Raw genomic sequence first — 27,788 nt, 5'->3', positions numbered from 1 at the left:
GCATCAACTTTTCTGAGTAGGTGGTGTTTTCTTTCAGCTCTCTGAAAGGAGGAACTGCTTTCTTTTTTGCCTCGGTCTTCCTAGACAAAGTGTGTTGCCTGGCCCGTAATAGGCCCTTAATAAATTTGTGATGAATAAATGGGTGAATGGAGGGACTTACTTTTGGACATGGTCCATCAAGTCCAAAACGATTGGTTCAAGAAACAAAAACGCCACTAATGAAGAAGTGACACTGTAGCTTCTTTTAATTTTGATTTATCCCAAATTTATTTCTGAACACTGATGATTCTTTAAACGCTAAAATTTCTATTTAAAGGATAGCACCCATTCTAAAAGACCTATTGCCTATCTTGGACACAAGGTTCCATGTTGACCAATTTTATTGTCGTACCCATACTTCTGGATCATGTGGAATCACATATAATCATTGATTCTTTAATGAAGGCTTCGGAGGGTGATTCAACGCAAACCCTGTTGGGATGACCCATAGCCTATTCCCAGGCCTTCCAGGCCAAGGGGCTGTGGTGAGCCTGCTGTGCTTCTCAGGCCATCTTCACTTCCCGAGAGAGGCCAAATAGGTGTACCAGAAGAGAGCCACCATGTTGGCAAACAGCACCCGGAACTGGCAAAGGAAGAGGCAGAGTCAGGGTGAGGAGCATGAAGGGGGAGACCATTCTCACATAAGCACATCTTTGCTCTTCATCACATCCACGTTTAAGCAGGGAAACAGCCGTGGTTAGCCCTTCATACAGGGCAAATGTGGCTGTTCTGAGAAGCTTAAATTTCCATGCTACCATGACAACCAGCACAGCACACATCACATTCTGATTACCAGACAAGAGCTTATACGGATCACCATACCAGGACCCAAACAGACTTCCACACCACAGCCAATGCTGAATACCTTACCATGACCCAACCAGATCAGAGCTGAGCTGGCCCAAAAGCTACAGGTCATCATGATGGCTATGTGCTGTCCTGACCATCCTGCTACCACCTATATTGGCAACCGCACCAGAGCTCACACTGACCACCACCACATAGCTAACGGCCTATGCTAGCCAAAGACCTATAGGTCAACTTGACTGAATGAATGAGGTAGCTAGAGGGCACCATAGCACACAGAGTGCCGGACCTGGAGTCAGGAACACCTACTTCAAATCCTGCCCCAGACACTTATTTATTGTGTGACTCTGGACAAGTCACTTGGCCTTTGCTTGCCTCTGTTTCCTCATCTGTAAAATGGGGACCAGATGGGCACTTATCTCCCAGGATTGTTCTGAGTATCAAATGAGATAATACTTGCAAAAACACTTTGTAAACCCTTAAAGTGCTATATAAATGGTAGCTCTTATCATCATCATTATTGTTATGTGCTATACTGACCTTTGTGTCATAATCCAATATTGACAACCACACCACAGTCTACACTGACCACTACCTAACCCAAATGGACCTGCGCAACTTGATCTGACCCCCATGCTGCAGCTCATTCAGCCTTCCACATCATGACTCAAAGCCCATGCTGACCACAGTCCCATGCCCCAAAGAGCCTACCACACCATGATCCATTCTGATTAGCACATCATAATGCATCTTACTTTTATTCCAAAACAGAATGTGACCCATTATACTCTAGCCAATTTGGCTCATTGTGTTTGAGTAAATATTCTGATTTTTAAAAATAAGGTGGAGAGAGAAGCATAAAATTTGTAAACTATAGGCTGGAGAGTTTTTTCAATTCTTGGTAAAACTTTAGCATGTATTATTAAAGGGATGGTTGTGAAGATTCAGAAAGTGAAGCAGTGACTGTTAAGATCCAATATGGCTTCCTGAAGAATAAGTGGTCATACCAGACTATGTTCATTTCCATTACTCTTCCTATTATAGATCAGAGGAATACTGTAAATATAGATTTCAGCAAAGCATTTGACAAAGTATAGCTTGCTATCCCTGTGAACAAGATGGAGCAAAGTTGAGTTGGGGGGATTTGGAACCAGGTGAATGGCTGGATCCAATGGTGATAATGGCTTAATATTGTTTTGGAAGGAAACTTCACTTCCAGTGAAGTGCCTTTGGGGTTTGTTCTTGGCCCTGTGTTTCTAAAAACATTGTTTTACTGACCCAAAGGCATGTTTATCACATTTTCTGATGAAACGAAGCTAGGAGGCATAGGTAACATGTTGGACTATAGAGTCAGGGTCCAAAAGAGACCTCAGTAGGTTAAAATGATAGACCAAACCTAATTAACTGAAATTTTAAAAGGTTGTAAAGATCTACACTCAGGTTCAAATGATCAACTTCCTAGGTACAGGACAAGGCAGCATTACTGGACAATGAGCTCATCTCCAATGAATAGTGCTGCATGGTGATCAAAAAGGCTAAAGTTATTTTGAGCTGTCTTAAGATCTAATCTTCAGAACTCGGGAGGCTATACAAAGCATATCTCTACTGTTCAGTTTTGGGAACATTTTAAAGAGAATGCTGTCAAGCTGCATAGTCTCTAGAGGAGGTAGCTTAGGACGTAAATAATTAAGAACATTGAGAGTCATATCTTATGAGCGGTGGTTAAAGGAGCTTGGGAGGTTTACCCTGGAGAAAAGACTTGGAGGGGATGGAAAAGGACAACGCTTTAAGTATTGGAGGGCGGTATGCCATGTGGAAGAAAACTCTGCTTGGTCCTGGAGGGAATCAAAACTAGGAGCAATGGGTGGAAGAGAGGCTGCTTCTGTCTCTACTGCGTGGAAGGTCTTCCACCTCACCTCCATCTCTTAGAATCTTTAGCTTCCTTCAAGACTCAGGCTTAGAGCTTTCCAAAAATGGAATGGGTTGCCTTGGGAAGCAAGATGACCTCTTTTGTGGCACTCAGCATAGGAGATTCCTTTTCAGGGAGGGGGAGCAGTGTATAGCCTTTGAGCTCTCTCCCAACTCTGAGATTTTGTGAAAGCATCAATTATCACAATGAACTGAAGCCAAGCACTTTTGATTGTGGAAGTCCAAGCTAGAAGGACAGAAGGAAAGGTGAATCTGAGGGTGAACAATGAAAGTAAAGATATCCCCTAAAAACATATTATTAGTTTCCTTATTTTCAGATAGATTAAAATCATGATGATGATGATGACAGGGATTTGTCATACTAATCTTGTTTGAAATATCTCTGGAAGGAATGAGTGAGAAAGTGAAATTCACTATGGCCATACAATTCCTTACCTGCAGAGGAATATAGTTAATGTTAATAAACTGAATTGGGGTCCATACTTTCCAGTTCATTTGTAGAGCAGGCCAATAACCTGTTTTCACCTTTGCAGAGAAGGCTGCCATGTCTTTTCCCTAGAAAAATGAGGAAAAGTACTCAAGTTTGACCATCAGATACAATTTATCACCATTGCCAGCCCTGGATCTCTGACACCTCAAGTCTTCTACATTCTTTGCCATCCTGGGTTTGTAGACAGACCCTTCTGGGATTGGTGACTTACTTGGGATCGGTGATCAAATGCACAAGATGCATGCAGACCACCCAAGTTCTTCCATTCTCCCTGATCCTCCACTTTGGGAATTTAAGCACTGAGGCACAACTGGAGCACTGTTTCCCAGCAAAACTAGGCTGAACAGAAGTAGCCTTTTGAGGCCAGTGCCACTAGCGGTGAGGTCAAAGGCTACAATGTGTGGCAGTCAACATTCAACAAGCATTTATGAAGTGCTGCTATGTGTGCTAGGAGCTGTGCTGGGTGCTGGGAATGCAAAGACAAAAACAAGACTGCCTTCAAGGAGCTTACATTCTACCGAGCAGATGCAACAGCATCACAGATAAATGAGTGCAAGATAATGAGGAATATTAACAACTCAATTGTTTCTTCTGCAAAATGAGGCAGTTGGGCTTCATGACCCTTGAGGCCCGTCCAGGCCCTAAATCTATGTTCTTCTGAATTAGGCGGATCAGGAAAGGCTTCCTGTAGAAGGTAGCTCCCAAACTGAGCCTTAAAGGAAGCTAAAGATTCCAAGAGAAGGTGAGGAGGACACGCTTTCCAAGCAGGGCAGACACAAGATACCTACATTTGTCCTCCAGGTGGCAGGGTATGTATCCAGAAATGCACCTTGGACTGGGTATATTTCAGGGTGCCACGGATAGGAGACATGGAAAGTGACTATGGGTGGCAAAGACTCAACCTAATATGTAGGTTTTCATTTTCTTGCTCAAGCTTTTGTTAGTGTCTCTTCCTCTTCCGTGGAACATTCCCCCATTGACTATTCTCTCCCCCGAGCTCCTGCAGCACCCGACTTTGTATCTTCTTATCCACGAGCATTACATGTCTCCCCTGCATCCCAGCTCAATGTAGAGGGAAGGAATCAATGAATCAGTAAGCATTTCCTACATATCTAATGTGTGTGTCAGGCACTATGCTGAGGGCTGGGGATACAAAGAAAAACGAAGAAAAGGCTCTTGAGGAGTTTAGATTTTATTATCTAATGGGGGAGACAAAACAGCCCTATAAAGGGACATGGCCTGGACCTGTGATATCAATGATATAAGCAACTCTTATGGGTAAGGCTTACTACAAATGCAGCTTCGTACCTTTTTTTAAGTTTTTACAGATGGGACATTTACTTTGAACCTTCTCTTCTCCAACAGTTGCCCAAAGCCAGGGATTCCAAGAGGCAGAGATGAGGAGGGAATGTATTCCAGTCTTGGGGGATATAAAGGCACAGGGCCAGGAGAGGAAGCATCCTGTGTAAGTAATAACAATTAGGCCAACATGCCTGGCCCATTGAATTTGTGGAGGGGAGTAGAGTAAAAAGCAGGTTAGGGCCAGGTTGTGAAGAGTTTAAAGGGCAGGGACTTTATATTTGATCCTTGAGGTAATATAGAGTCATTGCAGTTTAGCGAGTAGGGGACTGACATGGCCAGAACTGTGTTTTTGTTTCTGCATCTCTGACCCACTGCATTGAACAAAGTGCCTTGTCTATAATTGGTGTTTAATATATGCATATTAGGCTGAACTGAATTAACACAGTCTTCTGGAAGTTGGTAAGTGGAAATGAGTCACACGGCAGAGACCAACCTCAAGAAAGTTCATGCAGAAGAAGAACAACAACAGGAAGGTTGGTGCAAAGACGAGTCGGTCCAACAGGAGCCTCCTGACTCCTGAAAAGGGGATAGCAGCAGGGATCCAGTGGTCCAGGTACAGGTAGAGGAAGTGACTGAGAGGCCCTGAGAAGAAGAAGCTGATCCCCCACCCCCAACCACTAGTTGTGACTTCTGTCCATGGTGTTGACCTGACTCAGCCTGCACCAGGACAGCGCAAATCCTTCCTGCCTACTGAACAGCGAGGGACTTACTAGCCACTTTGGGCAGCAGCATCGCCCCCTCCTATAGCTGGACACTCCAGCCCCAGTGAGACAATTCTGCACCAACCAGGAACTCTAGGGCGGGTGTTCTTAACCTGGGGTTGGTGAATCTTAAAAATTAATAGCTAGATAACTGTATTTGAATATAATTAGTTTTCTTTGTTATGCTATGTATTTTATCTTGTGAACTTAACACCATTATTCAGAGAAGAGGTCCACAAGCTTCACCAGAGTTGCCAAAGGGGTCTAGGATACACACAATAAGACTAACATTGAAGAGATCCCCGAGACCCTTTCAGTGGGTCCATGAGCTCAGAACTATTTTCATAAAAATACCACGACATTTTTATTTCTAATACAAGAATATTAATAAAATAAACAAACACTCCTTGGAAAGAGTTCCCAATAATTTTTAAGAATGTAAAGGGATGAGTGCGGCTAGGTGGTGCAGTGGATAGAGCACAGGCCCTGGAGTCAGGAGGACCTGAGTTCAAATCCTGCCTCGGACACATAACACTTACTAGCTGTGTGACCCTGGGCAAGTCACTTACCTCCATTGCCTAACTTTAAAAAAAAACAAAAAACCAAAACAAAACAAAAACCAAAAATCACATCTACAGAATTCCTAGGTCCCCAAAGACTTGTTTTAGATCCAAATGTTGCTAATCCTAAGCTTGGGTACTGCTTTGTAGCAATCCAGGAACAAGGGAACCAGGCACAGGCCTCTTTAGTTGAGCCCTTTCCTCCACATCTGGATCAGGAAAGACTAGGCCAGGCCTCGGCCACCCACGCTCTTACTTGACCTGGAGGCTTCTGGGAGCTGCACCTCTCATGCCAGAAACTACCAGCTCCTGGCAAGGCAGCCCCGCTGAGAAATGCCCTTTGACATGCACTCCCTCAGGCAGCTCTCTGCCCTCTTCTAATTCTGGTCCAACTCTCTGACCTGTTTCCCAGGCTGAAGCTGCTGCTGCCGCTGCTACTACTACTACTACTAATTACTATTACTACTACTACTACTACTACTACTACTACTACTACTACCATCACTACCACCACCACTACTACTACTACTACTACTACTGCTGCTGCTGCTACTTCAACTACTACTACAACTACCACAACTACTACCACCACCACTACTTCTATTACTACTACTACTGCTGCTGCTATTACTACTACTCTTACTTGGTCTAGCCTTGGGATTTCCCTGCTGTAGGGAATCCCTGGTAAAGAAGCTCCCTGAATCTATGAAGACTGATTCTTCCACTTATGGTCTTGGAGAATTGCCCAGGACAGACACTGAGAGGTCAAGAGACCAGCCCAAGCTCACACAGCTAGTAGGTGTCTTAGGCAGGACTTGAAGCCAGGACTTTGGACTCTAAGTCTGGTTCTTAGTAGCTGCTCTTCTTGCGGCTGTCTTTACACAGACCCTGGAGGATTTCAGATGAGCACAGCAGATGCTCCCATTCTTTTGCATAGAAATGGCAGCTCTATCAAATTATGGCTTATATCTAAGGGGCCTTGAGGTTTGCAAAGCCCTTTCCTCACAACACCCCATGGAGTGGGTAGTGGTGATGTTACTATTCCCATCTTACAGATGAGGGAACTGAGGTTCAGAAGATGAATTGTCCGGACCATGGACCATGGGCACATAGCTATTAAGGTTCTGAGGCAAGTTCTGAACATGGAGTTTCCTGCCTCCATGTCCAACAGCTCTATTCCACAACCTCTCAAGTTACATTCCCCAGGCTTTTCTCTGTATTAATTACATTTTTTGTTTCTTTCCAAATTAAAAAATTTCCATGACTATGGAGTCAGAAGTCCTGCCTCTGACACATACTGGTTGTATAACCCTGGTCAAAGCACTTTACCTCTCATCCCCCGGGGAACTTCTAGAGCTGAGTTCCAGGTGAGTAGCCAACAGGCAGCTTGGGGGATTGAGGTGGGAAGGGGTGGGGGAGGACAGTGGTTTAGAGTCAGGAAGACCTCAGTTCAAATCTCTGCCTCACTTACTAGCTATGTGACCCTGGGCAAATCATTTAACTTCTGCTTCTGTTTTCTTGTCTGTAAAATGAAAGAATTGGATTAATTGACCTCTGAGGTCCCTTTTAGCTTTAAATTATGAAATTATGGCTATTATGAGGTTTCAAGATTGACAACCATAATTGGTTCTTCTTCACACAACAGATAAATGAGTCCCCAAACAAAAAACAGGTTCTATGTGAAAACAGGGGTAAGGATAAATGCTATAGCCCTGGCATTTCCCAATTTTCTTTTGTGCCTCTTTTCTGGAAGTTTGGAACCTAGAAGAACCATTAAGGGTTAATTGGCTACCTTGGAACCAGTTCCATATTCTTCCTTCTATAAGCCAAACCTATGCTGATCCTTAATGGTATTAACAACAGACATCATGCTTTGGTGACCCTTACTCACCCAAAAATAGCATATCTGAGAGGCCCTGTGAGGTCCAGATTTTGAAACCATCTTCCCTTTTTCCGGACTCTCTCAATGATCTGGGACAGGAGGTTCCCAAATGCTGACAGAATCCCACTGTAGGCAGAGGACAGGTAGTTAGAAGGATGCTTATTTTGGTGGGTGGGGCAGAGAAGGGACTTATACAAGTACCTGAAGGGCTATCCCAAAAAAGAAGAATGGACATGAAGACCAAAGGGTGGAAATTGTGGAGGGGGGGATGTGGGATGGCAAATATAAGCTTGAGGCAAGAAAAAATTTTCCTAATTTTCCCAATTCCGTCCCAAAGTGGAATGGGTTGCTTCCCATTGCAGGTCTTCAAGCAAAGACCTCCCTCATTCCTTCAACCAGTCTTCTTATAATTTTGAGTCTACTTCTCATCTTGACCACCTAGATCGATGTGCTCCAGCTAGTCAATATCCTTTCTAAAATATGGCACCCAGAGTCAAACACAGTAATCCAGACCAAGGTCTGACCAAGGGAAAGGACACTTCAGCAGGTCAGATTTCTAAGAATTGGAAAGCTTCTAAGAGTTTCTGTATCTTTTTTCTAGCACAGGATGAAACCAAAGCTTTTAACTCTCAGCCCTTAGCTCCACCTCTGCACCCCATTCCCCATCTGATTGGATTTCATTAAATGCACAAGGTCAGTTCTTATGGGAAAGGTCCTCCAGGGACCAGGAAGGAAGATGGGGATAAGTTTCAAATTCAACTGCAAATCCAACCACCCTAGGGAAATGAAGTTTCCTTTCTTTACTACAACTGGGGAGGTTTGAGAGGTAGGTCAGGTCCAAATATAAGCCAGAAGGTGATAGATGAAAACACTAAGAGAAAAGGTAGAGTTTCCCTCTTCCCTGTTCCTATCTCCCCCCCAAAAAAAATCCAGGAAAAAGATACACCAGAATGCTTGTCTGGCAACTGGAACAATTCAAACACATTCAATCCAATGAGCATTTATTCAAGATCTACCATGTGCAAAACACTGTGTTCCATAGCAGTAGGGTTGGACAATTTCCCTGCCCTCAAAGAACTTACATTCTTCTGGGGGAGGGGAGGGAAAAACAGTAAGTATGCAGATAAACAAATACAAAGTAAATACAAAGTATATACAAAGTAAATCCTGTGGAATTTCAGGGAAATACTATCATCTGAGGGGATCCATGTAACCCTTGGGCAGGGAAGAGCACTGGATCTACCCTTTGAAGAGACAGTAAGGGATACCCAGATACAAGGGTGAGGAAAAATAGAAGGCATGGAGGCCAACCTGTGCATAGGCACATAAGTGAGAGATGGAATGTCCCATACAGGGAAAGCAAGTAGGTCCCTTTGGGTGGAAGTTAGAATCAGTGAAGAGGAGTAATGGGAAATAAGCCTAGAGCTAGATTAGGAAGGATTTTAAATGCCACACTGAGGAACTTATATTTTATCCTAGAGGCATAGAAAGCTGTGGAAGCTTCTCTAGCAAAAGGAGTCGTTTCCTTCTCCCTCTTTATGAACAGATCTGTGATTTCAGTGATGTAGGAAACCTTTCAGGAAAGCCCTTTAGCAATGTGGATCAGTTTCTGTTTCCCAGCTTGGTTTTGGAGAGCTGTCTGGACCACTGAGAGGTTAAATGACTTACTTGTCCAGGGCCATAGAGCCAGTGTATATTATGTGTGAAAGTTGGTCTTCCTCACTCTGTGGCCACACTACCAGTCTTTCTACTATGCCAGACTGCCCCACAAGTCAGATGTGTTCTGCAGAAATATCATTTGGGCAGCTGTATATCTGACAGACTGGATAGAGGAGAGACGGGAGGCAGGAAAGCCAAGGCTGGGAGGCTATTGTAACAGTCTAGGAGGGAACTGATGAGGGCCTGGACTAGGCTGGTTGAGGGGTCAATGGAGAAAGGTGACAGACGCAAGATACATCTTAGAGACAGATGTGATAAGACAAGAACTGGTCTGGCTCCAGCATTGAAGTGAATGCCAATGGAGCGTCAGGGCTTAAACCAGGAAGGTGCTTGCTGGGTTTTGAAATCAGAGCCTTGCCTGGTGGTTGCAGAGAGAAAACAGTGAGCGTGGACATGCTTTGCAAAAAGGCTGCCTCTATAGTCTGTGGGAAAAGAGGAAAAGATCCCTTTCCCTGAAAACCCAGCAAACCCAAACAGAAAGACCCTAGCCTCCTGCTGAACACCTGTGGGAACACGGGGATGAAGAGGGCAGAGGGCTTGAGGGCCAAGGAGAAGCCAGCAGGGACACGCAGCTGTGCCTTCGCCTGGTCCTCCGTATCTCAGCTTCCCCTATCTCCAAAATCAAAAGGGAGCCGAAGAGGGAGGGCACGAGGTGGGGGAAAAAAAAGCTTTCAGGCGCCTGCTCCAGCGCCCTCAATCTGCCCTTAATCAAGGGCATATGCAGCTACAAGTCTAGGGGACGATGTTCTATTTACAGTAACCCCCAAACAAACCCAGAAATCCCCTGTGTGCCGCGGTCCACAGGCCTGGCCCCTCCAGCGTTTCTCAGGGAGCAGGGAGCGGGGGTGGGGGGCACGGGCCGGGGAGCGTTCTAGGAAAGTCGGCTGTGGGGCGGGGGCCCAAGGCGGAGCCTTGCTCTGACGCTCCGCCTATGACAGAAGGGGTTTCCCGGTCACTGGGTCGTAACCAGAGAAACAGAGGCGCGTGCCCCAGCTTAATTGGGACCTTATAGAGAAAGGTTTCCCAACCTCTTCCTTTAGCACTCTCTCCCTACAGCCAACCCCCCCCGGCCCCCCTCCCGCAACCTCGGCCCCACCCCGCTACCCCCTTACTGCCTAGCCCCTCTTCCCCACTAAACCGGTGCAGATTAGTACCCTCCCTTCTGCTTCGGTCACAGATCCAGGCCCCACGCTCCTGTCCCTTTTCCCCCAAGCCTGGTCCTCTTTCTCATCACGGCACCCGTTTCTCCATTGCCATCCCCCAGATCCTACACTCCTGATCCCTTTTCCGATTTCTCTGACCCTCTCTCCTCTCCAATTCCGCTTTTAGTGGGTCCCTTTCCGATTCTCTCTTCCACCCTTCCTCCCCCGATCTCTTTCCCCCTGTCCCCTCCTCCATCCCCGTTTCCCCGACCCCCTCCTCCATTCCTGTTTCCCCAGTCCCCTCCTCCATCTCCGCTCCCATGGTCCCTTTCTCCATCTCCGTCCTCCGGATCCCTCTCTCCTGATCCTCCTCTCCATCCCAACTCTTCGGAGTCCGCCTCCCCGTTCCCTTCTCCTGTCCTCACTCTTCCAATCCCCTTCTCCCAGACCCCTCCTTCCTCTCCCATACTTCTGTCTCCTTTTCCATTCCCTCTTTCCCAGTCTCCCCCTCTACCTCTCTTCTCTCCAGCTCCCTCCTCCAGCCCCTCCCTCCTTCTCCAAAACTTGGACGCTTCTTTTCTTGTCTCCTCCGTCACCTCAGGTTCCACTAGCACCTTCAGACCTATTTCCGCCCTTCTCGCTCCATCCCCTCTCCCATGCTCACTGCCCCACTCCTCCCCAGGGCGCCTCCTCTATCCCCTTTTCCAGCACCATTCGCGAGATCCCTACCCCGCAGTCCCCTCCTCTGCCTCCGCAGCATCCTCCACTCTCCCCCGACCACCCCACTCCACCCTCCCGTCTCAGCTTCTCCGATCACTCTCTCCTTCTTCCTCGGTCCATCCGAATTCCCCTATCCTGTATCCACGGTTTGCTCCTCCCTCACCCCTCTCGCAGTCCCCTCCCCCATCACCGCTCCCCCCCTCAACTCCCTCAACCCAATCTTCCCTCTCCCTCTCTTCTGATTCCCCAGTCCATCCCTATTCCCCTATTCCCCTTCCCAGATCTCCTCCTCCATTCCCCTTCTCCCAATCTCCTCCCCCCTCCCCGCTCCCCATCTCTCCTCCCCCAGCCCAATTCTCCTTCCCAGATATCCTCATAAAACACCAAGACCCCAGTTGTCTCCCCTACTCCCTCCCTCCCTCTTCCCCGCTCCCGCACTCCCTTTCCCCTTCCCCTTTTGCCAGTTCCTCTCCCCAGTGCCCGCTCGCTCGCTCTCCTCCCCCATTACCCTTTGCCCAATCCCCTCCCCCATCCCCGCTCTCCAGCTCCAGTACCCCTTCCTCGCTAACCCGCTTCCCCTCCTCACCCTCGTTCTCCGCTAGCTCCTCCGATCCAATCTCCCACTCCACTACCTTTCCTGCGCTCCCACGCACTTCCCTCATTCCATCCCTGCATTCTCATTCCTCCATCTTTCTTCCCTGCTCCCCTCCTTCACCCCCCATCTCTCAGTCCCCACCTCCATTATCCCTAATCTCTCGGTCCTTCTCCCAAGACGCCCTGATCTCTTTGCCCTAATGTCCTGTCCCAGCCGTTTCTCTCAGCACTGACCCGATTCCCTTCCCCGAGCTTCCTCCCCTGTTCTCTTGCCCCATTTCTTCCTCCAGATGCTTCTTTCCTGATTGACTCTCCCATCCCTTTACTTTGCATCACTGTCTCCTGAATCCTTTCCCCCATCCCTTTCCTTGATTCACCTCTCCCCAGATCTCCCCTTTTCCTCGTTTTGTTCTCTCTTAATCCACTCCCCATCCTTCCCCCGCCAAGATAACTGCCTTTCGTTGATACCTTTCTGGACTCTCTCCCCAGATTTTTCTCACCTTCCAAAATCTCTCACCTCTCATCATTTACTTTAGATAGGTCTTCCCCGATCCTTTCTCTCATCCCTCTCCTCTGATCCCTTTCCCTAGATCGTGCTCCTCTGAGCTATCCTCTGATCACTCTCCTTTCATCCCCTTCCTCCATATTATTCTTTCTCCATTTTATTCCTCTGATCTTTTCCCTAGATCACTCTCTCCTGATCTTTCCCCAGATCACTCTCCTCTGATCCCTTTTCCTAGATCACTAGCCCCTGATCTTTTCCCCAGATCACTCTCTCCTGATCTTTTCTTCAGATCATTCTTTCCTGATCTTTTCCCCATCACTCTCCTCTGAACTCTTTCCCTAGATCGCTGCCCTTTGATTTTCCCCCAGATCATTCTTTTCTAATCCTTTCCTTTAGATCACTTTGGATCTTTTTTCTTCCTTTGATCTCTTTTCCTAGGTCTCTCTCCTTTGACTCTTTCCCCTAGAACCCTTTGCCTAGATTGCGCTCCCTGGATCCCTTCCTCCAATGGCTCTTCCCAAATCCCTCCCCCCCCGGCTCTTTCCAGATCCCTTTCCTCTGATCATCTTCCATAAGTAGCTCTTTCCAGATCGATTTCACCTGACACCCCCACCCCCACCCCCCATGGCTCTCTCCAGATCTTTTTCCTCTGATCCCTTTCCCCAAACAGCTCTCCCTAGATCCCTTTCCTCTGATCTCCCCCCGATCCCTTTCCTCTGATCTCCCCCCCCGCCAAAGCTTTTCCCAGATCTTTCCCCAGATCCCTCACCCCGCCTTTCCCTAGATCTCTTTTCCCTATCCTTTCCTCCCAAACGCGCCCCGCTGGACCTGGTGGCCGCCTTGGTGAGCACCGGGTAGAGACGGAGCAGCAGCAGATACTGCTTTAGCACCCGATGGGGGAGCGACCTGGCCCCGGCCCCAGACCCGGCCCGCAGCGTGGACACCACCGGAGCCATCGGCTGAAAGCCAGCTTTCTCCCGAGCGGGGGCGCGACCCCGGCTCTAGGGCAAAGGGAGGGGACAACCTTACATTTCTAGCCCTCCGACGCAGCGCGGCGCGGCGCTCTGGAGAGCTTCAAACAGCTGGGCGCGAGAAGCCCGGAGTTTTTCCCGGTTCCCTAAGCCTCTCCCTCCTCTCGCGGGCGGGCGGCGCAGCCATTGGAGCTCCGTGGGGTGTGGCGAGTCCTGCCTCCGGATTGGACAATCTTCCCCCGGAGGGGGGGGGAGGGGCGGTGGGTGGAGCTGGACCTCGCTCTCGCGAGAGTTGGGCGGAACGCGCGAAATTTCTCCCGGGAACGCCGGACGACCCAGAGGAGAGCTGCGGAGGGAGAGTGCTGGAGGCTGAGCCCAGATGGTGTCCCGGGAGCGCGGGTGGAGGCGCGCCGAGCCCGGGGAGGAGGCCGAGAACAGTCGGTGAGAGCTGTGACCCCGCCAGCCCCGAGGCCTCTGAGTCGCGCCTGGCCCTGACCCTCTCCTCCCCCTCCCGAGCTTCCCTGGCCTCCCCTCCCCCAAGTCTTCCCCCAGGCCTCAGTTCCCAGCTGTTCCTTGAGCACCCCCGCCTCATCTCCGGAGGTCCCTCCCAGGCCCCTGAGGGCCGACCCCGACCCCCAGCCTCGCGGGCTTCCGCGCTTCTCCTTGGCAGTCTGTGCACCGAGCCCCAAATGCTAAATCCCAGGAGCCACCCCCCCGCCGAGACCCTGGATCTTGGGAGCCCCAGACCCCACTTTGAGTCCCCGGACTCATCCGAGCCCGCGGCGTCCAGCCCCCAGGATCCTCCGTGCCCTCGAAATGCTCGCCATGTCCAGTGCTCTCTGTCGCCCCTCACCCTGTGCCTGACGCCGCCGACCCCTCCCTCATTACGCATTCTCATCCCTCCCTTGACACAGTTCCCCTAGCTCTCAGGTTCTTTCCCCGCTTCCTTCGCTGCTGCTTTTTCCTGTCACCCCCTAAATGCCGCTGTTCGCCTGGGCTCTGTCGTCCTACATCTCCCTCTTTATATGGTCTTTCCTTTGTGACTTCATTTGTCCCCATATCATCAATATCTCTGCAGCAGTGAGGCTCGGATTTACCCATCCAGTATTGACCGTTGTCATCTCCACTACTTACTAGACGGTCCTGCTTTGGGCTCCTGCTAACCTTGCTGAAGCTGAACTCTGCTGCCACTTGCACTCTCTTCCAAATCCTCTTCAGTCTGGCTTTCAGCCTCATCCCTTAACAGGGAACAGCTGTCTCTGAAGTTACTAATGATCTTTTAAAGTCTTTCCTAATCCTTTTCTGCGTACCTGTTTCATTTGGCTATACTGAATAAAGTACTAGGAAAAATCATGAAGCCAGTACTGACTGTGTCCACCACAAATTTAGGTCCGAATTGCTGCAAAACAAACCTTTTGCACATCCCTAATTAACTCACTATCGCACTCGCCACTGAGGTTCTTCCAGACTTTTTCATGACTTCCCCTCTCCCCTCCCCTCTCAGCTGAAAACCTTGCCTTGTATTTTACTTATATTTTATTTTTACTTTTATTAACATTTACTTGTATTTTATTTATATTTACTTATATTTTACTGGAAAAAAATTGAAGCTGTTCCATAACAGTTTACTCTTCCTTTCCTTGTCATCTCACATTCCCCAAATGCCTTCCTCTGCTATCTCCTTGTGTGAGACAAAGATGGTCCTTTTTGCCAAGGCAGACCCCTCTCCTTTCACAAATGATCTGTTCTTTCCTTCTACTGAAAATTGCCACTTCTATCATTCTCACTCTCACTTAATCTTCAATCTGTCCTTGCCTGTTGGCTGCTTCCTGACTGCCTGCAAACATAAGCATGTCTCCTCCACCCTCTTCCACACTCACTTGATCCATCCATCCTGGCTAGGTATTGTCCCAGATCTCTCCTTTTTGTGGCTAAACTCCATGAGAATGCTATGTGTAATAAGTACCCCTACTTCCTTTCCTTTTGCTCTCTTCTTAACTCTCTACTGGCTGGCTTCTGATCTCATCATTCCACCAGATGGCTTTTTCTGAACCCTTATTCTTCTTCACCTCTCCGTAGCCTTTAACATTGTCGATTAACTGCTTCTCTTTGATGCTGTCTTCACTCTGGGTGTTTGTGAAACTATTCTCTTTTGATTCTTCTACCTGACTGCTCATTCCAAGTCATGCTCCCCAGGGATGTGCACCAAGGCTCTGTCCTGCGCCCTCTTCTCCCTCTATGTTTTTGCATTTGGTGATTTTAGCTCCCATGGATTCATGAATTCAATTCTCATCTCTGTGCTGATGATTCTCAAGTCTACTTATCCAGGCCGAACCTCTTTGCTGACTATCTTCAGCTGCCTATCAGCTATCTCAGACTGGGTGTCCCATGAACATCTTGAACTCAACATGTCCAAAACTGAACTTGTTACCTTTTCCCCCAAACCCTTCCCTTTTCCTAACTTCCCTGTTACTGTTGAGGTTACCACCATTTTCCTAGGTACCCAGACCAGCAGCCTGTATGTCATCCTCAACTCTTTACACATTCTCTCACCAACCTTACTATCCCTCCACCCTCCCCTTAATCCAATCTTTTGTTATTGTTGTTGTTGTTGTTGTTGTTGTTTTAGGCAGTTGGGGTTAAGTGACTTGCCCAGGGTCACACAGCTAGTAAGTGTCAAGTGTTTGGTATGAGGCCAGATTTGAACTCAGGTCCTCCTGACTTCAGGGCCAGTGCTTTATCCACTTCGCCACCTAGCTGCCCCAATCCAATTTTTTGCCAAGGCTGGTTAATTTTACCTTTTTAACGTATCTCCCTTCTCTTCTTTGACACTGCCACCGCCCTGATGGAGGCCCTCATTGAGTCAAGCCTGAACTATTGTACTGGTCTGATTGTTGGTTTGGTGGCTGCCAATGCTCTCTCCTCCACTTTGGTCCATCCTAATAATAGCAATAATAACAATAATAATATTTATAGAGTACCTACTGTGTGACAGGCAATGTGCCGAGCACTTTACAAATATTACCTGATTTGGTCCTCACAACAGCCCTGCAGGTAGGTGTTGTTATTATACCCATTTTATAGGTGAGAAAAGCGAGGTAAATAGAGGTTAACTGACTTTCCTACGGTCACAAAGCTAGTAAATGTCTAAGGTTAGCTAGATTTGAACTCAGTTCTTCTGACTCCAGGCCCAGCACTGTATCTGCTGTCCTACTTAGCTGCTCAGTTCCACTCATCTGTCAGAGTGGACTTCCTAAAGTACAAATCTGATCATGTCGTTCTTTCCATTACCACTTTCAACAAACTGCCTTGGCTCCCTGTTGCCTCTGAGATCAAATATTACTGGCTGTGCACTCACAGAATGCTCTCCCTCCTCACCTCTGCCTCCTGAGCTCCTTAGTCCCAGCTAAAATCCTTCCTAAAGGAAGACTTTTTTAAGAGCAAGGACTGTCTTTTCTCTTTGTGTCCTCAGTGCTTGGCATAGGGCCTGGCACGTAATGGGTGCTATATCAATGTTTGTGAAGTGAATACTTTCAAAGTCTTCCTGGATACTTTCTCCTCTCTGAGCTTTTGTGGCACTTGGCTGATCAAACCTTAACCTTCTTTGCTGGTTTATCCACATTATGCCCCCTAATTGTGGGTGTTCCCCAGAGTTCTGTCCTAGGCCCTCTTCTTCCTCTATATTCTGTTTTTTGGTAACCTCATCAGTTCCCATGGGTTTAATTACCATCTCTAGGTAGATAACTCCCAGATCTATATATCTAGCCCTCTTTCCACTAGATCATCCAATTACCTATTGGACATTTCAAACTAGATGTCTTGGAGACATCTCAAACTCAACTCATTATCAGTTCATTTCAAATAGAACTCTTTTTTTCCCCTCCTAAACCCTTTCCTCTTCCAAATTTACCTGTTTCTGCCAGAGGCACCATCATCCTTCTAGTGTTTCAGGTTCACAATCGTGCTATTATCCTGGACTCCTCCCTCTTCCTCATCCCACATGTCCAAACAGTTGCCAGATCTTACCCTTTCTCCTGTCACATCATCTCTCCAATCTTACTTACCCCTTCTCTCTACTCAAACATCTAGCACCTGGATTCCCTCATCACTCCTCCCAGGTTCATTACAGTGGTTTCCTTGTCTCAAGTCTTATTACTCCTGTTCATCCTGTATACTGCTGCCAAATTCATTTTCCTTAATTGTGTGTCTGAACGTATGACTACCTTATTCAACCTACTCCAATGGCTTCCTATTGCTGTGGGATAAAATATTAACTGTTCAGCTTTTAAAGCTCTACACAGCCTGCCTCTAACTATCTTCGTAGCCTCATTGGCCACTATCCCTCCTGCCCTCTGACATCCAGGCAAACTGGCTGTCTTCTGGTTTGTCATTGATGACACTCTGTGCCTTTGAATGGCCATATACCCACGTAGAATGGACTTCCTGCTTGCCTCTGTCTCATGGGGTCGCTCTCTTTGAGTTGTAGCTTAGACCATCTTCTGAGTGAAGTCTTTTCTGATCCCTCACCTGCACCCCAACTAGTGTCCTCCTTCCCAAACTGCCTCATATTTAAATATTTTGTACGTTTGTATTTATTAACTTTTTATGCTATATGTATTTTTAAGTTAAATTTTATTTTCAATTATTGGGAATTTATTTTTTCTCCCTCCCACTTCTCTTTCACCTTTGCCCTCCACTGGGAAAAGAAGAGTAGCAACAAATTAGTATAGTCAAGCAACATTCCTATATTGGCTATGTCAAAAAATGTGTCTCCTTTTGTATATCAGTCCATCACCTCCCTGTCAGGAGGTAGGTAGCATTCTTCCTCGTTGGTCCTCAGTCATCATGATCAATCGCTGCATTGATCACAGTTCTTAAATCTTTCAGAATTGCTATTTTTACAATAGTGATGTTATAGAAATAAATCATTTTCCTGGTTTGCTCACTTTACTCAAGTGTCTTCTCAGGTTTCTATGAAACCATCTCATTCTTCAGTTCATACAGAACAGTATTACTTTATTACATTTTTACACTATACTTTGTTCAGCCCTTCCCCATTTGATCAGCACCCATTTAATTTCCTTTTTTTTTTTTTGCCACCATGAACAGAACTATGATAAATATTTTTGTACATGTAGACTTTTTCTTCTTCATTTGATCATTTCTGGTATAGGCTTAGTAGGAATATAAATTCAGAGGGTAGGCACAGTTTAGCAACTTTTAGGGCATAGTTCTAAGTTGCTTTTCTTGTGTATAATTTTATATGTACTTGTTTTCCTTCCCATTAGAATATAAACTCATTATTCCATTATTTGTTCTTGTATCCGCAGCACTTAGCATAATGCCTGGTATATAGTAGGAGTTTAATAAATACTTAGTGATTGATTGGTTGATTTAGCACAGTTGCCCAAAGTGGGCACTTGCAGAATTTAATTCCTCCACTCATCCCAACTTCCCTATATCTGTTGCTGGCACCACCATCGTCCCAGTTAATCAAGTGGCAAACTTTGAAGTCATTGGTGAGCCTTGCCTCCTTCCCTGCCGGTGACTCCCCATTGCAAGATCCTGTGGAATCTTCCTCTGAACTGTCTCTTGTATCTGTCCTTTTTGGGACTTATTTTGGACTCTCCACAATCTACATCAGCCTACAACTCAGAATCGCAGGAATTCAGACTGACTCTATAGGACAGTAGTTTGTCACACCAGTACTGTCTCCACAGTGGCAGTGGCAATGTTGATCAGTCCTTACGCAAGAGGGAGAACAGGGATGAGCTGTTGCTAGAGAGCAGATGGCAAGTCCCTGGTCTTTCTAGTGGTTGAACTAGGAGTTGGTAGAGTTGTGGGCCCTGGCTGATAACAAAGGGATAAGCCATGTTGGAGGTATTCCTTCCCCTCTCCAAGTCCTTATCCAGGTCAGGTCAGCTGATTACCTGCCCTAACCTTTTCCCTTCTCCTCTCCATGCTTTGGCTGTATGCTTAACTCTGGGGTTACCTTTTTCAGGAAGCTTTTCCTGAATTCTTTCCCCCACATCCTTCCCAGTCTAAAAGTGATGTTTTATTTAAATAATCACCTGCTGAAGTTTAGGATGGGAGAGGCAAGGCTAGATAGCAATTGATGTGGAAACTCAAGCTGTCTAAGACAGAACAGACAGGACCCATTATCTTCTACCTTCCCTCCAAGCCAGCTGTCTGTAAAACTTCTCTTTTATTGTTGAGACCACCACCATTCCTCCAGGCATCAAGGTTCACACCCTCCAGATCGTCCTTGACTCCTTACTCTCACTCATCCCACATAACTAATCAGTTGCTCTCACCACAAAATCTCTAGAATAGGTCCTCTTCTGTCTACTCTTCTCTTAGACTACCCCAGCACAGGCTGTCATCATCTTTTGCCTTAGTTTCTAAATTAGTCACCCTGCTTAAGGCTCATCATTCTAATCCATCTTCCACACAGCTTCCAAGGTGGTTTTCTGATTTTTGTTTCAGCTCCTTACTCAGTAAACTCCAGTGGCTCTCCTGTTACCTACAAGATCAAATGTAAACTTCTTGGACATTGAAAGCTCATTACACCATGGCTCCCTCCATCTTTCTGGCTTTATTTATATTACTTCCCTCTGCACTTTTTACACATGACACACCATTACCATAATACATTATAAACTCCTAGAGGACCAGGTCTTTCTTTTATACTTAATAAATATTTGTTGATTTGAGGTTCTTATTACCTTGTTCTTGGACTTTTACAGTACACTCCTAGTTACCTATCATCTGTCTCATCCCAGCACGGTTCTTCCATGTTAAGAGGCTACTGTAATAATCCAGGTGCGAGGTGCTTCAGGATGGTAACAGTAGCATGACATTAGTCCAAGAGACATGACAAAGGAAAAACTAATAGTAACTGGTGATTGATTAGTCATGGGGAAGTAGAAAGAGGAATCAGGTTTCACAACCAAAGTGAATACTCATATATCCTATAACCAAGAAAATTTAATCACACAGGACAGGATTGTTGCTGTGTCTGAGTCTAGTGTGTTGATGTCATCTTGAAACATAGAGGATGGATTTTCCATTCTTTTACACAGGGATGATGGCTCTTCCTCCTCTTCACTCTCTGCCCTCAAGCGCTTGGAGCGAAGTCAGTGGACAGACAAGATGGACACAAGATTTGGTTTTGAAAGACTCCAGGAGCCTGAGGAGAAGACTGGCTGGCTGATCAACATGCACCCGGTAAGTTGCTTGGTTTTCTCATTTCATCACGTCTTCTAGTCCAGGGGCATCTACTCTGTGCTGTTGGGGAGGGTAACATGATCTAGTGGGAAGTGGAAAGGGTGTTAACTTTGTATTTGAAGAGAGTGATCAGTCATTATCCCTGGGCAAGTGAAGGGGAAATATAGCCTTTATGTTTCTATTCCTCCCTCCACGCTTACTAGCTATATGAGCATGAACTTAATTTCTCTGGCACCCGGTTTTCTCATGAAATAGTAATAATAATAACTGTAATTCTTATTATGAATATTAAATGAAATAATATATGAAAAGTTTCTGCTCAGTTGTGTCCGACTCTTTGTGACCCTATGGTCCATACTGCCCATGGGGTTAAGGTATTGGAGTGGTTTGCCATTTCCTTTTCCAATGAATTAAGGCAAAGAAAGGTTAGGTGACTTGCCCAGGGTCACACAGTTAGTAAGTGTTTGAGGCTGGATTTGAACTTAGGTCTTCTTGACTCTGGCCTTAGCACTCTATCCACATAGTCACTTGACTGCCATCATAAAAAGTTATTGTAAACCTAATAAGGCTATATAAATGTTGGCTGTTATTGTTACCTGGTATTTGTCATCCTGGCAACAGAGACAGGTAGTGGGAGGCTCTGTTTTGTAGGGGCTATATGTGGGATCATTGAAAAGGTAGACATAATTGTTTCTGAATCTTTCTAGCTTTCACTATTTATTTTTTAAAAAACAAACATAATTTATTTGTATAAAATCAACAAAAAAAAAAAGCTGGGCTGCATATTACTTATTTTCCTGAAAGGACATCTGGACAACAGCCTTCTGTGCTTCATCTACAGCGTCAGGGGAGGCTGGTGGATACCATCTGATGATACATTCAACCAGTTCTTTTGCTCTAATTCTACAGTGGTTGCTTCTGAAAACTTGCACCTCTACTTTTTCGGGCTTTTCACCATCTTCCTCTTGGTTGAATAGATCTATTTTAATCTGAGCTCTGGAAAGGGTCTCCATTGCTCAAATCCTCGATCCTTTCATCCCTATGAGGGCCCCCACAAGCCGAGCCTCAACCAGGAACTGCAGAGGGGCCTTTTCTTTGGGCTTGGGTCTCGATCTCCGAGCTCATGGTGGCCTTGGAACCCAGGGGAAGCAGGCCAAGAGCAGAGGAAAGACTCCAGCTTTCACTTTTTAAAAAAATGTTGTGAAGGCTCAGAGAGTAATCTTTGTAGGAAAGCAGCAGAGAAGCTGTATATGAAAATGAGGTGTGAAAGAGAATGGGGAGGGGAAACTCCAAGACTCCAAGGTCGGAGGGTGGCTTGATGAGACTTTTGAAGGACAATGGGTCAAAGTAATTTATTTCTGGAACATATAATATAACCTAGGGATTGGAAAGGATAGCACTTTTAATAAAAAAGGAGCTGTTAATGTTCCATAGCTGGGGCTCTGATTTGTCAAGAGGACTTTGATACCGATGCAGCCTTCTCTTTTTAGACTGAGATTTTAGATGAAGATAAGCGCTTGGTCAGTGCCGTGGATTACTACTTCATCCAAGATGATGGCAGCCGATTTAAGGTAAGTGATCTAAGCACCCCAGAGTGATTTGACAGAGTTTTATCTGAGCCAAGAGAAGCCTAGAGGCTGCCTGGGGAGCTGGTGGGTTCTCCTTTCCTGGGGGTCTTGAGGCAGAGGCTAGGTGACCACTTGTCAGAGATTCGTTTTTCGTTAGAAGCTGGGCTAGATGGCCTCTGAGGTGCCTTCTGACTCTGAAATTCTGTGATGTTGGAGGGGTTTCTGCCTGTAGCAGATTGAAAAGAGACAACCCCTCAGATCTCCTCCTCCTCAACTGGCATTTCTTTATATATCCAAATTACTCAGGCAAATCCCTTATCCTCCTTGGGACTCAGTTTCCTCATCTGTAAATAAGCAGATTGGAATAGATGACTTCTGAAGTCCCCTTCAGCTCTTCTTTGCTCTTTATATTCGATAAGACCCTTAGAAAAGCACTGGCAGCCCTTATGTTGAAAGACATTTTAAAAGTTGAACTAGTCATAATGTAATATTAATTGGTTTTGTTGTTGTTTAAATTGGTAACACCAACTCTAGTAGCCTCTACTACAGAGGTCATATTGAAATCTTACTCGTAACAGTTTGCAATTCCTCGAGGAAGTCAGTGGGGGATACTTTGAGTGTGAGGAATCTCTGAGGAGGTGGAGAGTTTAATTGCTGTTTGCATATCGATTGAGGTTTAATTGCCATCTGTGAAGCGGCTCTCGCTGACAAGGCTGGAGCAAGACTGTGAGAAGACGGAGGGAAAGGACTTATTCTGTGAGAGGATTGAGCTTCATCTTTATGTTGCAAATAAGCAAGAGGATTTTTAAGAAACTTGTCTGCAATCTTGATCTCTTAATAGTAATTTAATACTTAATAGTAAGTGTGTTCCAGAAGTGAGGAGAGGTAAAGAATAACAGTGATGGGTAGGAGGTGACTTGACTGTCATCTTTCTCACAACAAAAACATCATAAACGAGTCTTTGCCCCTTGACCACTGGTTATATTGTTATAAAATTGTATAGCAAACAACTGATGTTTTTTAAGCCTAGGACATTAGGAGCTTTGATATATAGTGAGATAAGCAACTGCTTATAGGAAAAATAGTTTTTGCAGTATACTAAATAATATTTAATAACCTGGACTAGGGGCTCAGAGCTAATTTTTTAATGAGAAGGATGTTGCAGTTTTAGTGATTGATAAGGAAATATTCAGACGTACCTTTGGATTACTTCCGAACTCAGGAAGATACAAATAAATGTGGTAACCAGTCCAGTAGCAGGCTGAGGGATAACTACCTCATGTGATGGTGATTGACTTTCAAACTCTGCTACAAGTAAATGAAAAGAAATTTTCATAGTTGTTTGTTCTTGAACTTTTCTACCATCAAATGAGATGCTTGCAAAGTGTTTAGTATAGTGCCTGGCACACAGTAGATGCTAAATAAAGACTTCTTCCATTCCATATGTTTACTTCTGTTTGGAGGCCTTGTGTTGTCCTTACTGTGTCCAAAATATTAGAGTAGAAAGAGTAAGGCATCCCTTGCTGCTCTCAAGGAATGCCTAAGAGAGCACCCTGCCTCCTTTTCTTCCTTTTTTTTAATTCATTCTTGGATGAGTTTGATGACTCCTCTTCTTTTCCAGGTGGCGCTGGCTTATAAGCCGTATTTCTACATAGCAACAAGGAAGGTAAATATGTGTATTTCGTTGAATCAGGCCACATAATCTGTTCATTACCTTGTAATCTGGAAAGATTTGGAATGTCTTTGGAATCTGCTTTGGAATTTGGAAAGAAGCAGGTTTTTAGAGTGGAAAGTCAGGAGATGCATTAGATTCTAATCTTGGGAAGAGCTAAAATTCTGATTTATTGTAGGGTTGTGAGCGAGAAGTATCATCTTTTCTGTCTAAGAAGTTTCAGGGGAAAATTGCCAAATTGGAGACTGTCCCCAAAGAGGATCTGGACTTGGTAAGTGTTGTCTGCACATTTGTGAAGCAGAGACTGGAAGAGGTTTAGGCAGCGAGTTAGTTTGCGGCTTTGTGGCCTGTGGAACAGCGAGGGGCTGGGGCTGGGGGAATGATCGAAGGACCCTGGAATGGTGCTCCCTTGGTCAAAGTGCTCCAGAGCTCCAGGTTCCCTGAACTAGTTTCCATTTGTCTTTGTTGTATTACAGCCATTCTTGGTCTCCGTAATTCCCAGGCATTAGTAACATCTCTTTTCTTGCATTCATTAACATGATTTATTTTTATTTCATAGGCAAATCACTTGGTGGGTTTGAAGCGAAATTACATTAAACTGTCTTTCAACACTGTGGATGACCTTGTAAAAGTGAGGAAGGAGATTTCCCCAGCTGTGAAGAAGAATCGAGAGCGGGATAATACCAGTGATACCTATACAACTATGTTGTCCAGGTAAGCAAGCTGCATCTTCCCAAACAGAACAAGTGTGAGATCCTAGGTGATGTCCATTCTATTTTCCTAATCCTAATGAAGTAAGTGTGTGGTCTTATGGGGTCACAGATTCAGCGTGATGTTAGGCATCATTTTGTTGAAATATCTTTGAGAAGTCAGACCAACTGCCAATACACTTGACATGCTCGATGGGCAGTGTTTTTTTTTAATCTTGGCTTAGGGAGTAAAGTATATCTGTGTCTTCTTTTACTAAAGGGAGTATTTGTAGATTGGTTCCAATCAACTCAGAAGTTGATTTTGAGTCCCAAGTGTATTTTATTATTTTTAGATGTTCAGAAAATATTAACTATGGAAAACCTGATATGTAAAAACTGAAAATAAAAGGTGCAGGGGAAAGAATAGTAAGGGAAAAGTGGAGGTAGGAGAAGGTCATGTTGGTTTAAAAAGTAGTAGTAGTAGTAGTAGTAGTAGTAGTGTAGTAGTAGTAGTGGTAGTAGTAGTAGTAGTAGTAGTAGTAGTAGAAGTAGAAGAAACACCCCACTTTAGGCGGAAGGCAGTCAAGCCTGAGATGTTGAAGTCTCCTATAACTTTCCACTTGCTCTGAAGCTGGCCTTTCAGAATGCTCTAATCGTTGGTCGGTTCCTGAACCTTTTGTTTAGCATATGAAAGTATATAAAGACAAACAGTGAGTTTGAAATCCTAGTTTCCAATTCTGATGAAGGAGAGGGAGCAAGGTGAATGGTAGTTGATAGGGTATAGCTGGGGGAGCAAACCCCTCTCCACAGGAACTCAGGCCTGACCCTTTGTTGGCACAGATCTTTAAGTATTTGTGAGCTGTTACTCAGGGTTGTGTATCCTGTATATTCCTGAAGACCATCCCAATGAACTCAATCAATTTTGATATTCATATTCACTTACTACTGACTTTTCTGTCTTCATCTCTAAAAGTCTGCAGCTGGAAATAGAGAAGTTAATAGCTGTTTTCTCTTTTCTGTGGAGTGCGTTGATGGGGGGTAGTGTAACCACTGACGAAGAGGGAACCTCTAAGAAGATAGCTGACCAGTTGGACAACGTAGTTGACATGCGAGAATATGACGTTCCCTACCATATTCGTTTGTCCATTGACCTGAAGATCCATGTGGTGAGTGCCAGGCTTGAATGATGTTTTCTTTGGCAAGGCCTTGATGTCAAGGAAATGCTGAGGTGAAGCTGAGCACGTGGATGGAAGTGTTTCCTGAAGTAGAGAACTCCTTACTTAATGCAACCTATATGTCCTTTGGTCCCTTTTGTAGGCTCATTGGTATAATGTGAGGTACCGGGGCAGTTCCCTTCCCATTGAAATCACCCGCCGAGATGACCTTGTTGAACGACCTGTAAGTAATACTTGTACTTTCTTAGCTGAGATTGTGACAAGCTCTTTCCATTGGACCTCATGTACTTTTACCCAGAGGGATGAGATTGAGAGTTGATGGGATGTTGCCACAAGGGGGCAAAGGAGAGCTAATCAATCTCATTCACTTTTCCGTTGGGATCTGATCTGAAACCATTTCGTTTTGCAGAAACAACTTAGGAGCTTTTAAGTGTCATCAGCTTTTTGGCTTGTGATGATTTAAACCTATGAGATGGGCTAGGGAGCCCATATCAGCCATCTCTAATACCCTTGGACTGGACTTTGGGGACCAAAATCCACCAGTGAGCTATGTATGAGAGGGCAAGGGCCAGAAGGAGCATTATGGATTTAGATGGATTGGGGCCAAGAAAGGAAAGTCTTGGGTTTCCCTTCTCTCAGAAGTGGGAGTGTTAGGATCATAAAGAAGGCCAGCTGGATTGCCACTGAGCCCTCTACCTTTTGTCACTTTCAGGACCCTGTAGTCTTGGCATTTGACATCGAAACAACCAAACTGCCTCTCAAGTTCCCAGATGCAGAGACTGACCAGATTATGATGATCTCTTACATGGTAGATGGGCAGGTGAGTGCCTGGTTCAGCTTTTGAAATCTAAATCAGAACACAAGCTGAAAAATCATTCATCACCTCTAGTCATATTGGTTACAACTTCCTAAACATTGCGGGAAGGTTAGGGAACACCTCTAGTCTTAGGACTTGAATCTTAATGTCTCTTCTTTGGGAGGGTAGGATGTCATGGAGTTGCCATTAGAGTTATGTGTAGGAGGGATGGTCAGCCACATTTTTGGGCAGCGAGTTGGTTTTTATTTGTGTTTTTTCTAGCACTGTTTTTAACAATAGATTTCTGACCAACTTCCTTAGGGATACCTGATCACCAACAGGGAGATTGTCTCTGAGGACATTGAAGATTTTGAGTTCACCCCTAAGCCAGAATATGAGGGACCCTTTTGTGTCTTCAATGAACCTGATGAGGTAAGCATGTTCTTCTTAAGAGAAATTCTTAGCGCTCTCTCTCAGTCCTAGGGGGTTTCCCTTGCCCAAAAACTGTGTGATATGAGAAAAAGGTACTGATTTGCTTCTACTTCTTTTGCCATGGGTTGGCATTGTACCTCATTGAACTTAGCTGAAAGTAAAGTTATCAACCCATCACGGGAGAGATTGGTGTTAGATTTTTCTAGGAATGAATAAATGAAAAAGCATATATTAAGTACTTAATTAAGTACTAAGCAGTGAGGATACAAAAATAGAAAAGCAAGACATTTCCTATTTTCAAGGAACTCTCATTCTAAATTGGGGAGACATCATATAGGACAAGTGATTAGGGTCGATTAGGGTACATTGGTAGGTCAGATGGCATTGCTTGGGGGTCTGGAGAGGGAATGTGCAGCAGGCTTGGTGCGCTAGAAAGTGCAGTGATAATACAAATGTTAAGTCCTAGTGATCTTCTATTACCATTGATAACTAATGATTCTTTGTTCGTTTCGTGATGTGAGTGGCAATGGCCCTTGTTTAGAAATTAGGATTGGTTGAAAGTCCTAGCCTATGACTATTGGGAAGGAGTGATTGGTCAGGGGGATCAGAGTGGAACAGGGTGCTCTCATTTCCTTCTTGAAAGGAGGACGATAAGGGTCAGTGTCCAACCAGGCGGGACAACAGAAAGCATTGGTAGGAAGTTTGATGGGAAAACCTGATCTTCTGGGTCCTCTAGTGCCTGGTTGGATCTGGGTACCCTGTGAATAGAGGTAGGAGAGAGGTTCTTTCTACCAAGGAGTGTTTAAGT

The 27,788-nt window shown here is 45.4% G+C and overlaps 2 protein-coding genes across 3 annotated transcripts in view; one reads left to right on the top strand and one right to left on the bottom strand.

Moving 5' to 3' along the window:
• Positions 1 to 219: 219 nt before the first annotated feature.
• On the bottom strand, positions 220 to 13,464 carry PXMP2 (peroxisomal membrane protein 2). Of its 2 annotated transcripts, none has more exons than XM_021004378.2 (5): positions 13,279 to 13,453; positions 7,780 to 7,896; positions 5,061 to 5,223; positions 3,211 to 3,330; positions 220 to 622 (listed from the first exon to the last, which is right to left on the bottom strand). In XM_021004378.2, the coding sequence occupies exons 1-5, from the start codon at positions 13,404 to 13,406 to the stop codon at positions 554 to 556; spliced, it is 597 nt and encodes a 198-aa protein (XP_020860037.1). In that variant the 5' UTR covers positions 13,407 to 13,453; the 3' UTR covers positions 220 to 553. The 2 variants fall into 2 exon arrangements, with proteins under 2 accessions (XP_020860037.1, XP_020860038.1); XM_021004379.2 differs by lacking the exon at positions 220 to 622 and adding an exon at positions 4,574 to 4,726 and having other exon boundaries at positions 3,245 to 3,330; positions 13,279 to 13,464.
• A 244-nt stretch (positions 13,465 to 13,708) lies between these two features.
• POLE (DNA polymerase epsilon, catalytic subunit) overlaps positions 13,709 to 27,788 on the top strand; it is a 65,393-nt gene continuing 51,313 nt past the window's right edge. The window contains 10 exon segments of the mRNA XM_021004353.2: positions 13,709 to 13,862; positions 20,504 to 20,648; positions 22,139 to 22,219; positions 23,838 to 23,882; positions 24,067 to 24,159; positions 24,448 to 24,602; positions 25,602 to 25,743; positions 25,895 to 25,975; positions 26,465 to 26,572; positions 26,870 to 26,980. Of these exon segments, the coding sequence (XP_020860012.1) occupies positions 13,801 to 13,862; positions 20,504 to 20,648; positions 22,139 to 22,219; positions 23,838 to 23,882; positions 24,067 to 24,159; positions 24,448 to 24,602; positions 25,602 to 25,743; positions 25,895 to 25,975; positions 26,465 to 26,572; positions 26,870 to 26,980 (1,023 nt within the window). The 5' untranslated portion in view covers positions 13,709 to 13,800.

The sequence above is a fragment of the Phascolarctos cinereus genome, unplaced genomic scaffold, assembly GCF_003287225.1.
Source record: "Phascolarctos cinereus isolate Bilbo 61053 unplaced genomic scaffold, phaCin_HiC Scaffold_4;HRSCAF=312, whole genome shotgun sequence".
In the NCBI taxonomy this organism is placed as follows: Eukaryota; Metazoa; Chordata; class Mammalia; order Diprotodontia; family Phascolarctidae; genus Phascolarctos; species Phascolarctos cinereus.
This window is presented reverse-complemented; position numbering and strand designations above follow the sequence as displayed.